At 52.2% G+C, this 15,753-nt stretch overlaps 1 protein-coding gene across 1 annotated transcript in view; it reads right to left on the reverse strand.

Moving 5' to 3' along the window:
* Positions 1-641: 641 nt before the first annotated feature.
* The window catches only part of LOC101936274 (LON peptidase N-terminal domain and RING finger protein 1-like), a 30,796-nt gene continuing 15,684 nt past the window's right edge, over positions 642-15,753 (reverse strand). Inside the window, exons 6-12 of the mRNA XM_005300034.4 lie at positions 15,327-15,438; positions 10,914-11,028; positions 9,995-10,116; positions 9,348-9,506; positions 8,146-8,308; positions 6,255-6,401; positions 642-4,167 (exon numbers count right to left, since the gene is read on the reverse strand). Coding sequence (XP_005300091.2) covers positions 3,970-4,167; positions 6,255-6,401; positions 8,146-8,308; positions 9,348-9,506; positions 9,995-10,116; positions 10,914-11,028; positions 15,327-15,438 — 1,016 coding nt within the window. The 3' untranslated portion in view covers positions 642-3,969. The remainder of the gene's footprint in view (positions 4,168-6,254; positions 6,402-8,145; positions 8,309-9,347; positions 9,507-9,994; positions 10,117-10,913; positions 11,029-15,326; positions 15,439-15,753) is intronic.

The raw sequence follows: 15,753 nt of genomic DNA on the forward strand, positions 1-15,753 counted from the left end.
GTGCACAGAGGGTGGGTGCAGGCAGGACTGCCAAGTTCTGAGAGCTGGTGGATCTGGATGATGCTGTCTCCCTCCCACTCCTCTCTGCCCTCTTTGGGGCAACATGTGCCCCAGCATGCATGGACTACCATTGTCTCTGGCCCTTTTGAGGGCACCTAAGGTGCAGGGAAGCTCCTTGCACACCCTCCCTTCTGCATTGGTGGCACAAGAGCTGGGGAGCTGTTTGCAACTGCAGCTCTGGCTTGGGAAGCAATGGGGATGCTGTGGGCACGGGGCTGCCCGGCACCTTGGTTGAAATCAGTGGAACGCCCCCCGTTTCCCAGCAGCCACCTCCCTCAGCGCTGTGGCTGAACTGAGCCCAGGACACAGCTCCATAGCGTTTATAGCTCTCCCTGTGTACCAGTCCTAACACTTCCTCCTTCTTTGAGCCAACCTCCCTCCCTATCCTCCCAGTTCTTCCTCACTCAGCCTCCCACCCCAATCCTCTCTCCTGCCTGTGCTGTGTCTAAACCAGACTGTGAATGTCTTAGGGCAGGAGCGTTACCGCTCCATGCATCTGTCAAGGGCCCAGCTGCCGCATGAGGGCTTCTGCTCAAGCTTTGGTTGAGAGGGACTCAGAGGAAGGAATCAAACCAACCCAGTCAGTGTTCAAACAGGCACAACACAAAACACCCTCCTTTATTTCTTTGACAATATGGAAAGTTTTGTTCAAAGAGAAAAATCCTGCTCATAAAAATCCAAATGGACTCCAAGCGAACTGGAGCGATTCCAACGAGTCTCTACCAGACGCAGACGTGGAAGGAGAAGAGGCTCCGGTGGTCACCCTCCATGGGGCTTGCCAATTCCTAAGCTAGATCACTACTGCTAAATGGCAAAGTCTTAGCAGCAACTTCCAGACACTGCCCCCGCCACATCTTACCTGTGCTACCAGAATAGGCATGACAGCAAACCGGGGGGGGGGGGGGTGTCACGGGGGATGAACAAGGTGTAGGGTGAACACGTTGGCCAGTCGAATCTGCAGCTTGAGGCCACAGGAAGGGGCTGGGGTGGCGAATGGAAACCCCAGTGCTTAAGAGCCTTCTGATCAGCTTGGTGAACCGATCACACCTGCCACAAATAAATTAAAGGCACTTCCCGAAGTTCAGTGGAGAGAAATCTGTGCGTTTGCCATTGGCTTTCAAACCCCCTTCGTTATTTCCATTCCCAGCAGCAGCAGAAGCAGCCAGTCCCTTCAGTAATCCACTGCGGCCCCCCCCCGTATGGTCACCCCTGCCCTCATCCTACCCAAAACTCTGGGGGTTCCCCCACAGGCCAGGCAGCCAGAGCCCCTCAGTCCCCATTGTCGCACCACTACGTCGCCTTCGGGGATCACCATGGGCCCAGTGCTGTAGTAACAGGGGCAAAGCATGAGGGGGAAAAGCCAAGTCCAGGGGTGAAGACAAAAATCCAGCTTTGACCCATCCTTACCAGCCACCCCATTCTGTCTTTAGCTTCTCAGGAACTGCAGGCCTCAGCTAGTCTGGACGGTCATCCCCCAAGCAAGGCACTTTGTTGGGAAGTAGGGAATCAAACCTCCAACGCTGGAGTGGTGGGGGAAGAAGGGTGCTGAGGGTGAGCAGAGACGCCTGAACTGAGGGGATCAGGGTGGAGCGGGCAGAGGGGCTGGAGATTCTCAATCCTTTCCTACATGGTACAAATAATACTGAACCCGGTGAGAGATGATCACCTGAACCATTCTAGATCCGAGTTCATACGCCAGATACTCTGCTGGTGTAAATGGGAGTAGCTGAGGATAAGGCCCAAAAAGAAAACAGAGGAAGAGCTCCTCCAGTGGAGACCACCACAGCCCCACCTTGCTCCAGAGATCATGGGGCAACAGGCCAGGCAGCATGGCCTAGACTGGCCTCTCACGATAGCACATGGAGCCTCCTGATGGTAGTTGGGGCAGATGGGGCAGGCAGGGATGAGATCCTGGCAAATCCGTAACCCAGCGACTGATTATTTTTTAAATAAAGAACTAAATAAAATTAAACCCAACCCCTTAGAAATAATGTTATTGGGAGAGAAAACGACCCAGTCTAGATCTACAGAAAAGCAGCCACAAACTCCTAGCTCATTTCCTCCACCTGTCATCTCATTCCATTGTATTAAGTGACAAGAGGAAATGAGTCATAGGCACTCAGACTCTTGCTCGCCTGCTACGGAGAAGTTTAGATCTAGATCAACCTTAGCATCACGGGTCCATCACTAGCCAGAAGAATCCCAGATCAGCTCAACCGAACCACGCTGAATTTATGGACATTTAGATTTGAAGCCCCAGACCCAAACCTGTCTCTCTCGGTTTCATTTGAAGGTTGCATCCGAAACTGGAAGAACCTCATCTTCTGATCTCAGTTCAAACTGCAATCAAAATCTCAGGACAAAAGATTTCAGCCCAACATGGCAGAAATATCACAAGAAATGCTGATCTCACAAGATTTCCACCACTCAAGATGTCAGAAATCTCATAAAATTATTTGTGGGCCAAACTGCCTGAGATTTTGGTGCCTTCAAACCCAAAGCTTTTAATGAGCTGGCCCAGAAGCAGAATCCCAGCTTAAACTCAATCCAGATCCAACCGTGGCCTCTTTGGCACACCTCTCATCTGAGCAAACTCTCCCTGCCTTCCTCGTTCCATGGCATTCCTCCAGCAGCAGATGGAAACTCCATGTGGAGGTCTCTGAGTCCCTACAGAGAATTCTTTCCCAGGTCTCACCCACATGCCCAGGGTCTAACTGATCGTCATAGTTGGGGTCAGAAAAGAATTCCCCTTCCCCCCCCCGAGTCAAATTGGCAGAGACCCTGGGAGGTTTTTTTGCCTTTCTCTGCAGCATGGGGCATGGGTCACTTGCAGGTTTAACCTAATGTAAGTGGTGGATTCTCTGTAACTTGAAGCCTTTAAACCATGATTTGAGGACGTCAGTAACTCAGCCAGAGGTTATGGGTCTATGACAGGAGTGGGCGATTGAGGGTCTATGGCCTGCAACGTGCAGGTCAGACTAGATGATCACGATGGTCTCATCTGGCCTTAAAGTCTCTGAGTCCATGAGAAACGGGTGGCTCACCCTTGCAAGAGCAACGCAGCAGCATCTCTTAGCATTGCCAGACTGAATAAGGGGCAGAAGCTTTCTGCAAATTCAGACACCCAAACAAAAGCAGAGAAGGAAGCAAACCTGAAAGACGGGAACGTACTGAACTGGGTATATTAAAGTAGCAACTTCTCTTTCGGGATTTTTGGCCATAAGCAGCTGTTAGAAGCTGACCTGAGAAGATCCGATTATTTTATTTAATTTAATTAATTTAACTTAATTCTCTTTTTTATGGACTCTCAGATCAAACTCATGATTAAAGGCACCAATTCTAACTCACGGGAAGCCACTGAAACCTCCCCCCTCCTGTTACAACACTTCCAATGATTTAAAGCCCCTTTTCCTCACCTAGCGTGCAGAGACTGGGACAAGCTAGCAAACACTAGTGACCCTGAATGTGGAAGAGTCCAAAACAACGCGACACCTGGCATTCATTTCTAGTTGCCCTCGAGATTTCTTGATACCAAAATAACTTGGCATGGGACTTTGGCTCATAGAGGCAATCCAGTGTCCTTAGCCTGGCCCCACCTTCAGACTTGCTACTTTCCTCAGACCTAGTGAGATGCTCCTAAATCCCCTAAGCAGCTTATCAAGACTGCATGGACGGCATGGTATCACTAATCGATCAAGGACTCTCGCTGCCACTGCATGCCCTTTCCAGCTCTGTTTGCCGGAGAGGCTTGCGCGCGGCCGGCTGCTGAGGTCAGTGTGAGGAAGAAAAGACAGTAAAAACATGGAGGCCAAACACAGAAATAAAACGGGCGACATCTCCATCCCACCCGTGGCCGGCCCTCCCAAAGTGCTTGTCGAGTTGGCCAAGGCACCGGCAATGCCCTGGATTTTAGATCCTGCCTCTCGGGCGGAGGTCTGCGAGTTGGTGGCCGTAATCGCGGCGCTGCAGAATGCCGGTCAGGATGTGCTTCAGCTGAGTGAGGCGGGCCCGCAGCGAGGTGGTGGCAAAGAGCCGGAGCTGGTCGGATGGGTCCAGGGGCAAGATGGAAATAAGCCACCAACACCAAGCTGGTCCATCTTTGGTGGCCTAGGGGAGAGAGAAGAAAGAGGGCGGGAGCTTGACACGAGCTCAGGCAGTAGGGCCTGGAACCTGTGGGATATCCTGTAGGAGGCATTATGCCCCCGGTCGACAGGATCGCCCCGTCAGACCATTTTTAGTCAGGTGTCCGCTTGGACATCTTAGTTACCCGTCAAGGGCCAGGCTCATTGCAGAACAGAATCCAGGCTCCAGAACTGAAAGACTCAGACAAATAGACCACACGGTGCCCCTGGCTGGAAAAGTGCAGTTATGGCCGGAAAAGGGGCTGCAAACATGACAATTCCTTACTCAAAACACCCCTTTCTGGGTCTTCAGATAAGCTCCTTGCTTTGCTGAGCAGGGGGCCAGATCTTCTCCTCTGTAATACCCACACAGCCTCACTGGGGCTGCCCCAGAGCAGCGTGCACTGTGTCCAGAAAGGAGAGTGTTGCCTACAGCAGTTCTCAGTGGGGAAAGCCTTACCCAGGGTATCTTTAGGACCTTATGTTTGCCCTTTGTTTGGCCATCTGCACATGCAGCTCCTGGACTTGAATGCGGCACTGCAGCACCTGTTCATGCCATTTAGGGGCGCAGTTGGGCACTTAAGTAATCTGAAAACCACACTCTTTAAAATGTAACCAGGTTTAAGAGAAAACACCCCACTCAGGGGAATGAGGACAGGGCCTGCCTCTCGTTTCAGGCTGTCTAAGGTCCAGTCACATCCAGGAGAGAATCTTTGCAACCAGTAGAAATGTACTTGCTTAAGAAAAGGAAAGCTTGTGTTCTGCAGAGTCTGAATCCATCAGAAGCATGTGACAGGCGACTCGGATCCAGCCCCTGGGGCACCTCGGCCCTAGCCAGAGAGGCCATTTCCTTGAAGGAGCCACAAATATTTACTTTTTAAATTTTGATTCCAGGAACAGTTTAAAAATATCTGTGGGCCAACTGTTAGATGGCTGAGGGTCACAAACCAGCACTAAAAATGATGCTTGACAAGGAAAATCCTCTCTAAATAGCAACAGGAGCAAAAACTAGACGAGGCAGGACACATTGACTTATTTGTCACCTCTAGGGTCCCCACCAAACAGCAAGAGCTTTGTGGGGAATGGCTCGTCCCGCAGCGTATACTCTAAAACCAGGCAAATGGGTCTTACAGTTGATATATTCACCAGGACAGTGAAAACTCATGGTCGTGCACCTGGGATTGAGATATATCCACTGAAAGGATCTCCCCGCTCCCCCCCTGCCCTCACTCCAGCTCAGACCCCTTGCAGGGTTTAGAGATCATAGTAGGTTCCCCAAGCAATTCATCTTGGCATGCAGAGGAGCTCAGTTTCCCCTGTGACCATATCACTATCCTCAACCCTGTTCTTGTTTTAAAAAGGAGAGAGTAACAAATTGCTCTTTGGGGCAGGGACAAGCTGCCGCGGAGTGCAAACTCCGTTCCCCCCAGCTCTACTAATGTATGATGGTGTGACCTGCTGGTCCAGTCCTGGGCTCCTCCAGTGCACCTCACTCTCAACCTGCCGGCCCCTTTGCTGCTCCTGCCCTGGGCACCCGTCCCTTTTATTTTGTAATGGCAGGTTCTGCTTGGTGCCGGTTAGATTTGGACAAGTCAGAGAGGATTCAGAGTCGATCTGTAAGAGTGACTCAGTTCGGGAGAACACCTCACAATGAGAGACTAAAGGAGCTCAGCCAGGAGCGATTTCATGACGTCTCTAAGTGCCTAGACAGGAATATCTCTGCTATGAGAGGTCTTTAATCTAGCAGACAGAGGCATTTTGGGATCCAATGGCTGCAAGTTGAAGTCAGCTACATTCAAGCTGGAAATCAGATGCAAATTTTTAACCGTGAGGGTAATTAACCACTGCACCAGCTCCTCAAGGGACATGGCGGATCCTCTTCCGCTTGGAGATCATGACTGGATGTCTTTCTGAACGTCTGCTCTACTTCCACCCCGGGGCTCCAGGTGATGCAGGAGCTCAGAGGAGAGATTCACAATTGACCTTTTCTGGCCATTGCAGCTGTGAAATCTGTATGTGTATTTCTAAGAAGGCAGCCTCCTGTAGGCGCCCAGCCAGCAACTCCCTCATTACCTGGATGTCCTCTTCCTTCTCAGGCAGGGGTCCGCGGTGCATCAGAATCTGCCTCAAGGCGGCATCCCCATGTTCACAAAACTTCTGCGCCTGCCGGTAGGTGCATTCGTGCAGATGCTGCAGCTCAGCCAGTTCTTCCCCTTCCACCTGGCCAGCGGGGAGGAGAAAGCAGCGTGGAAGGAAGCGTGAAGGGGAGCACACAGGGGAGGGGGTGAGGGATCAAGGGGAGGGAGTTGGAAGGAGAGAGTGTAGGAGTGGTGAAGACAGGAGAGGAGAAGAAAGCAACACAGGGATTTTTGTTAGAATCATAGAATATCAGGGTTGGACGGGACCTCAGGAGGTATCTAGTCCAACCCCCTGCTCAAAGCAGGACCAATTCCCAACTAAATCATCCCAGCCAAGGCTTTGTCAAGCCGGACCTTAAAAACCTCTAAGGAAGGAGATTCCACCACCTCCCTAGGGAACCCATTCCAGTGCTTCACCACCCTCCTAGTGAAAAAGTTTTTCCTAATATCCAACCTAGACCTCCCCCACTGCAACTTGAGACCATTACTCCTTGTTCTGTCATCTGCCACCACTGAGAACAGTCTAGATCCACCCTCTTTGGAACCCCCTTTTAGGTAGTTGAAAGCAGCTATCAAATCTCCCCCCCTCCACCCCATTCTTCTCTTCTGCAGACTAAACAATCCCAGTTCCCTCAGCCTCTCCTCATAAGTCATGTGCTCCAGCCCCCTAATCATTTTTGTTGCCCTCCGCTGAACTCTTTCCAATTTTTCCATCTCCTTCTTGTAGTGTGGGGCCCAAAACTGGACACCGTACTCCAGATGAGGCCTCACCAATGTCAAATAGAGGGCAATGATCACGTCCCTCGATCTGCTGGCAATGCCCCTACTTATACAGTCCAAAATGCCGTTAGCCTTCTTGGCAACAAGAGCACACTGTTGACACGTATCCAACTTCTTGTCCACTGTGACCCCTAAGTCCTTTTCTGCAGAACTCCTGCCTAGCCATTCGGTCCCTAGTCTGTAGCAGTGCATGGGATTCTTCCGTCCTAAGTGCAGGACTCTGCACTTGTCCTTGTTGAACCTCATCAGGTTTCTTTTGGCCCAATCCTCTAATTTGTCTAAGTCCCTCTGTCTCCTATCCCTACCCTCCAGCGTATCTACCACTCCTCCCAGTTTAGTGTCATCTGCAAACTTGCTGAGAGTGCAGTCCACGCCATCCTCCAGATCATTAATGAAGATTTTGAACAGATAAACTGGTTCAGTAACATAGTACATGCAGGAGCATCGTGGGTACTGATGAGGTTCCTCTCAGCAGCACGCAGCGCCCACCCAGCATGATACTGCTGTCATTCCAGCCACCCACCCCCACAGCACTGTGTCCATTTAGTGACTCCTCAAAAGGCTGCAATCAGCAGAAGTTGGCCTGGGTCAGCTCACCCGCGGGGGGGGGCAGATCCCATGCTCACCAGTGCACAGCACTAGTTCCTCGTTCACCACCACCGGTGCCATTGGTGAGCTATACGGCCAGCGGGGGGGAAGGGATGCCCTCCATGACAAACCTGGCTTGCAGCACAGAGGTGGGGATAGCCAGTTAGGCGTTGGGTGCAAGGAGACCAACGTGGGTGAATGGCTGAAGTCCGTTCTTGGAAACCCCAGCATGCTCTAAGCCTGGGAAGATTATAAAGTAGCAAGGGATGAGCCAGCAGCAGATGGCTGGAGCCAACGGACATTCTGAGCCCCAGAAACGCGCCTGGAGAGAACCTTCCCATGCACCAGAATTCACCGTTCTGGGATTGCCCCATTTCAACCAGTGGTCTGCCCCACTGAATGACTGCTACTGCCCCTGCTGCGCATTTATTCAGCAGCCCTCCATGGGCTGCCCTCACCTTCTCATCCTCCAGGTACTCGATATCAGCAGTGTTGTAGCCGTCCCTGTGTCCCCGTCTCAGCACCCGGAACCGACGCCTTCCTATCGTGTCCACCAGGGATCGCCCGTCAGCCAAGAACTCTATGTGCTGAATCTCCAACATGCAGCCGTAGTCCGCGAAACTGGAGCGGATGAGAAGGGAGTGGGGGGGAGGGAGCGTAGGCATGAGAGCAATGAGAGAGCATCTTTCCACACAAAAAAAGAAGAAAACGCCCCAGTAACTGGCTGGATGAAGGCCCCACGCACACAGAAGATCCCTGCCAATCTGTAATACCCTCCACTAAGCCAGATACATCTGCAAGGGAGTGATTCCTCCAGCGTCCAGGACACCAAATTATGTCCAAGCTACGCTACCGGGGACTACGGCTATATTTTACTCAGGGCTCCCCACATCATTGGTGGAGCCCTGAGCATCTCTGACCCTTATGACCCAGGTGGGCAGTCCACAAGCTTCCCGCCAGCAGGGAGGGGTTTTATCTTTTGGAGCCTGTCAGTGCTGCTCTGAAAGGAACTATAGGACTATAACGGGGTTTAAAAGAGAACTGGATAAATTCATGGAGGTTAAGTCCATTAATGGCTATTAGCCACAATGGGTAAGGAATGGTGTCCCTAGCCTCTGTTTGTTTGTCAGATGATGGAGATGGATGGCAGGAGAGAGATCACTTGATCATTACCTGTTAGGTTCACTCCCTCTGAGGCACCTGGCATTGGCCACTGTCGGCAGACAGGATACTGGGCTAGATGGACCTTTGGTCTGACCCAGTACGGTCACTCTTATGTTCTAACTAGAGAGGCGCCTCTTGGAGGAACTGTGGGGCTTCTTTTCCCCACCCTCCAAACTCCCTTCACTGTGGGGTCATTCTCCTAACAGGGTTTCCAACAGATATGCTGGTAGAGTTTTAGACCACAGCACTGCTGCAACTGGCCCTAACCACTGGACCATCTTTCTTCCAGCATTGACTGGCCCCTCGTGGACATCACAGGGCCCCTAGACTGACAGCTACTATTTTGGAAGACAAAGACACAGGAATTGACATGGCTACAGCAAAAGGTGGGGTAGTTGATAGGTCTGAGAGGATGATGGGTGGGTAGCAGGAGGAGGGAGTTACAGATGGAGGGATGAGAACGCAGCTGCAGTTGGTGCCTTGGTCTGTCGCTCACCTCTTCCCATTCTCATACATACACATGCCAAACATCTTCGTGCCGGTCTCCTGGCACCTCCGCATCATGAGACGGTAGCGAGGTTCAAAGACGTGCAGCGGGCACGAGATGCCCGGGAAAGACATGGTGCACACGAAGATGGGGATGTTCTTGGTCAGGCTGCAGGGAAGGGGATGACAGGAAAGAAATTCTCGGTCACTTTGAAACTTCACCCCTTTTCCGTGCGGACATGGCAAGAGCAGCACATGGAAAAGCGGAGGACACCACGTCTCAAGGAGTCCATTTATATTTAGCAGGACCTGGCCATTCTCACAAACCAGCTCTTTAATATTGCATTCCGCCAAGAGGAAACATGAAGAAACAATGCTCTGGCCTCGCAGAACAGTAAATCATCGCCTCAGATTATCCAGGGAGTATAACTCTGCCAATGAAGCAATCCAGCTGATCTGATATGGAGGCCCAGTGGCAAGAACCCCACCAACCCACCAGGCAGCAGCTTCTCAGTGGGATCCTCTCTGTTCTCTGAAGGCCCCATTGAGACTGAAAGTCTCCCCTGGCCACATTACAGTACGTGCACATACACTCGCTCTCCCGCCCCCAATTCCCCCCGCACATACACACACATATTGAAGACGTTCTTTGTTTACTTTGAGAGCTCTGCCATCTCAGCCTCATGCACCCGTTTCCTGTCTGCCAGTTGCGAGGGAAAGGTGGCCACCATGATCTCCACCAGCAGCACGGTGGGGTTGTACTTCCCAGCCTTCAAATACTGGACGAAAGAGAAAGAGAAAGACGTACAACCTTGGACAAAAATATTCAGGGAAGTCCAGGGGCCCAACTGAAGCTGGGAACTATCCCCACCCCTCATGGAGCCAAAGGCAATTTCAGATCAAAGAATGGCAAGGAGAGAGCCCAAAATCTTCTCCCAGTGACGTGGGCTCCTCCCATTCCAGCTCTAGGAGGGTTTCCCACAGATGTAATAGGATTAGGTGTTATAGGAAAGGAATTGCCAGAGTGGATCAGACCTATGGTCCATTTAGTCTAGTATCCTGTCTCTGAGAGTGGCCAATATCGGATGCTTCCGAGGAAGGTGCACGAAACCCCTGAGATAATTTGCTTCATGATGGTCTCCTCTTAATCCCTGTCATTTAGAGATTCTCCTAATCCCGGAGGCATGAGGTTTTAATCCCCTTCCATTTTTGTTAGTCTTCACTATTATAACCCTAGATGCATATAAATGCGCAGTTCCTCTGTGAATCTAGCTAAATTCTTGGCCCCAACTAGTCTTGTGGCGATGAGTTCCTCAGTCTAATTGCACGTGGTGTGAAAAAGTAGGATATGATCACACGTACAGGTGCAGACCCAGGACCCCATCTGGCAGAGAACACTGCTTGCCAACGTACAGCACAGCCCTACTCTTACACCCTCCTACCTTGGCCAATATTGCCACTGCGAGGGGTGCACACCCTTCCAGTCCTGCTGCTTTGCCAGCTGGAGTGTGCTAACGGCAGTGCTCCGATCTCCCTTCTGCTCCAACCCATAGAGTCACCAGAGGCTTCCTCTTACCTCTCTTAGGCTCTGTTTGCAGAGTGGGCAGTTGGGCCTGTGGTCTAGACTGCGCTCCAGGCACTCCTTGCAGAAGGTGTGGCCGCAGGGCGTGGTCACTGGCTCAAAGAACATCCTGTGGAACATCGGGCACAAGGGTGAGCAAACCAAAGGAAGGAGGGTGGAAGAGGGGTGCGTGGAGTTAGTTACAGGCCACGATTTGGCCTTAGAAGAGGTGAAAGCCCAGGAAGGAGAGCAGAGGAGAGCAGGCCCCCCCAGGTAACTGGGTCCCAGTCTAGTTAAGGTTTCATATGCCAGCAAAGTGCGTCTGCTCTCTGGGCAGCCAGTGCAAAGGATGTGTGGGAGGTTCGCGAACGCACACCTTGAGCTGCTGCAATCTGCCCCAGCCAACGGACCAGGGTGTTGAGGGGCAGCGGTGCAGCCACTGCTGGAGAACGGAGATCAAGTTCTACGCTGCTCACAAACCCACCAGAGGTGCACCTTGGCCACCACTGACCCATGGCTCTCCGTAGCCAGAGCTCAAGAAGGACCCACCACGCTCTTAACAGCTCCAGCTGTGCCCTATGGCACCTAGGACTCACCTGCTATGCGACCTGTCAGGATGCTTTACTGGGGACCTGGCAGAGGCTGGAGCCAACACCCCGGAAAGGGGACAAGCACTTTACTGGGGATCTGCTCGTTAGTTTGTTCTATGAATTACTCTCACTGCTGGGGGAGGGAGGGAGGCTCTTAGAGCTAGAGAAGAAGGATGGCCACTGGTTAGAGCACTAGCGGACACCTGAGTTCAAGTACTGCCCTGCTATCGGCCTCTTGGGTGAGTCACAAAGTCATATAAACCCAGAAGGGACCATTAGATCTAATCTGACCGCCCCCGTATCACAGGCCATTAACTTGCCCCCAAATCCCCCTATGTCGAGCCCAGTGATTTCCCTTAAACTAAAGCATTTCAGTCCTCAGGAGACTAAACTGCTGTGTGCCACAGGTATCAAGTACAAGTGAGACAGAGATCCCACCGATGCCCTGCAATGGCAGGGAACTGAGTAGGTGAGACAGAGCTTCATGAGCTCAGCAGGGGAACCAGCCTCATGTTGCAGAGGAAGGTGAAAAACTCCCAAGGTCCCAGCCAGCCAGCGGGGGCAGACTCCTTCCTGACCCTGACTAGGGCGACAAGTTAAACCTTGAGCATATGAGCAAGACCCACCAGCCAGGCATCTAAGACAGACAATTGTTTGTACCAGCTCAGAGCACCAGTCCACCCCGGCCAGTATCATGTCTCTACCTGTGGCTCATCTTTGATGCTTCAGAGGAAGTTGGGGGGAAAAAGATTCAAAGTGTATGTTGGGGGCGGGGGGGAGATTCCTTCCTGCCCCCTGCAAGTGATTGGCTGAAGCCCTGAAGCATGAGATTAGACTACAGTCATTATCACACTGTTAGGAGCATGTTGAAGGCAATGCAGACAAACCCGTTCTCTCCCTAGTCGATGAAGGAAGGGGCTGAACAAGGGGAAGCACAGATTCACAGTCAGTCTATCTGCCTCAGCTGGCCATCTGTAAAACAGGACTAACAGCCCTTCCCTCCCTCACAGGGGTGCTGGGAGGGTACATAGCTTTAAGAGGGTGAAGCAGTCAGGGGCTATGGAAAACGGAGCCATAGAATTACCATAGACAGAGAGAATTCACCCTCTGACGCCTGCCCAGCACCTCCATCCTACAACGCAAGCCAGCTCTCCTGCACCTGGTGCTCACGCCCCTACCAGCCTCCTAGCGGGCAATTGACTGTAGAGGAAACGTGCCGTGCCTGGGAGACAACTGACCCCATCACGCTCAGTGACTTTGCCCCAGAGCCTCACGTTCGCATTAAATAACATCACTGAACATCTCCGCTTTCCTATCAGTGGCCGTCTCCCCTTCGCCAGGAGCAGCCCGCCCAGCAGGTTATTCCCAGAACTTGCCAGCACTTGACACCAGTTTGCCAGGAGGCCCGAGCTCCATGCGGCATCTTGGCTGGCACAGACCATTTCCTCTCGTCGAACTGACGTCTGCCCTAACGGATTAGTCGCATTGTTATTTTTAATCGAGGGAACTCAGGCTTAAAAAATAACCAGCCCTCGAGCTGCAGACCAGGGCTGGGTCGTCCAGAGGGATTTAGAGTAGCAGCCGTGTTAGTCTGTATTCGCAAAAAGAACAGGAGTACTTGTGACACCTTAGAGACTAACAAATTTATTAGAGCATAAGCTTTCGTGGACTACAACCCACTTATGCATCTGAAGAAGTGGGTTGTAGTCCACGAAAGCTTATGCTCTAATAAATTTGTTAGTCTCTAAGGTGCCACAAGGACTCCTGTTCTTTTTCCAGAGGGATTAGCGCTTCACGCAACCGCTCCTGGGTTCAGAGGCTGATCTGAAGTCCCAGGGTGGTCTTGGGGGCACGGCTCAGGGACAAGTTGCCCACGTTGCAAAAGCGCAGTGCGGCCGTTGGTCTCTGCTGAACAGAGGCCCGAGGAGGGAGCAGCAGGTTTAAGGTCAGAACTGAGGAGACCTGGCAGAACTGTTTGCTCAGGTCCTGTCTGCTGCTGGCCAACATATCCAAACACAAGGCCTAGTTCTCCTCCCGTCCCTGGTGGTGGGCGTTAAGGGTAGCTCCGCTGAGCCAGTGCACAGTCAGACCCAAACCGGAGACAAGGCAGCATGTGACCAGGGCTGCCTCACATGTACCACTTCCCCTTCTTACAGGGACGAGCCATGTCCCAGATCTCCTTTCTCGCTGCTGGGAGAGGCCAGCCGTTTGTGAGGGAACACGCCGACCTTGGCCTGCTGCTTAGTTAGCTGAATGCTCCTGTTTGAAGCCTGTCTGTGATGCTGGCTTATTGCTTAATCAGAAGTATAAATCACCCGCCCCAGATCGGCAGCCTGGGCTCTGATCGATGGAGTTAAACCACTAAAACCTCGGAGGTCAGCCCCACAGCATTCTGCTCCAGGTGTGAGCTCTGTTTCCGTCCCTGCTGGAGTCCTGGTGATCCCACCCCACGCTGTCTTCTCACTGCACCTGCCTAGCGGTAGGGCAGGGGTTTCCTCTGGAGGCAACTGGGGCGGTCAGCGTTAGGCAATGTAAGAAGCTCCATCCCACCAGCACCGACGAAGGCCAAGCGTGCTGCCTCCAGAGCGTTCCCAGGGATCTCCTCGCCCAGCAGAGCGCTAATGACTGGCCTATGTGACTTTCCGTAGCAGGCAGCAGGGACCCACCAAAGGCCCCGACAGCCTTCCCCCAGAAGAGGGGAGGGTCCACCCAGACACGGAGAGTAACAGATTACTTGGGACAAACCCAGGAGTGCAGGGAAGGGAGGGAAGTCATGGGCCAGCAAGAGAGTAGGGACCAAAGAGGGACATAGAGCAGAGAGCCCTGGACCAGTGCCCGCTGCTCGAAGATGTTAACGGGCCAGGACATGCTGCCCAATGGAAGCGCCAACCATTGAGCTAACACTTCTCTCCTGGCTTCTCTCTCCATTACAGTTTGGGCTTCTGGACACTTGTACATCCCTCGTTCCCCTCCTCAAAAAACAGTCCTGGGATTAAACAACTGGCAATTTTCAGGTCCATCGGGCCAAATTCATTCCTACTTTAACTCCGCCCTCCTCAGTTCACTTACACGGGGGGATGGTACATTTCCCAAGCTGCCCATTTGCTGCTCTAAACCCCCATCTAGCTACTAGGAGCAGGGAAAGGATTAGGAGCAGCCAGACTGCAACGTGCAAAGATCTTTGTCTTCTTGTTGCAGCACACGAGCTAGCAAAACCCAACACCATCGTTCAGGAGAGGCGAGGAGGACAGCTGTGTAACGGTTCCAGGTACTTGAAGAGTTAAATAGATAATGAAGTTAATTTTAACACACCCTTTGGCAAGTTTCACTATCAGCTCATGCAGCCACATGGCCCCAGCCCATTCCCTGCTCTATATTATCCAACAATCTGGTTGCATGCTGTCTTCTGTACCAGTTTCCTCTCCTCTGCACACACAGCTCTGCCAATGCACCTCTGGTTAGATTTGCATTGCCCCCTGCTATTCCAGTCCTGGAGTTTCTCTCCAACAGAGATGCCCAATGGTCCCCAGTTAAAGAAGGTGCCCCTCACTTCCGAGCCTACAGGAGCCTAGTGTTTTCATTACAGTGAATTACACCAAGTGCACTAGGAATGCTGACTCATGAGCCGGTGGTAACAGACTCTGTTATCGACATCAAAGGGACCAACCACACATTGTTATCCATGTCCTGCACGCTTTACCGTGCGTTACTCGTTTAGCTTTGCCTGTGCTTTGGCATGCAAAATTTCGCAGCAAGATGTGAGCAAAAGATCTGGGCCAGCAAACTGGGCCCCCGCTCGGTGTTTATCCGTCACTGCAAAAGCCCTTTGGTGACTCACCGGATGCAGAGGGAGCACTCCAGGTCAGACACGCTCAGTAGGTCCCTAAGCTCTGGCTCGTGGCGATGGCTAGATTTTGCTGCTGCTGTGTCTGCCGTTTCCTCCCCAATACCTAGGAGCAGAAGGAGCAGAGGAATGAGTGATGCCCTCTGAGAAGTGCTTGGGAGTTTTCATAGATTTAAGGACAGAAGGAACCTCTATGATCACCTCATCTGCCCTCCGGCAGCAGACAGCCGCAGGGTTTCAGCCGGGTGGATTTCAAATGGAACATTTTAGCAGGCAGCGTGGCCTGGGTCTCAAGGCTAGTGAAGCAAGCGTAAAACCAGGAGCAATCATTTCTGCCCTGCCACTGAGTCATTGCACGGCCTGAGTGAGTCATTTCATCCCTCACGGTCTGTTTGCCCGTTTGGAGAATGAAACTAATCCT

This window comes from Chrysemys picta, chromosome 8 (assembly GCF_011386835.1).
Source record: "Chrysemys picta bellii isolate R12L10 chromosome 8, ASM1138683v2, whole genome shotgun sequence".
Lineage (NCBI taxonomy): Eukaryota > Metazoa > Chordata > Testudines > Emydidae > Chrysemys > Chrysemys picta.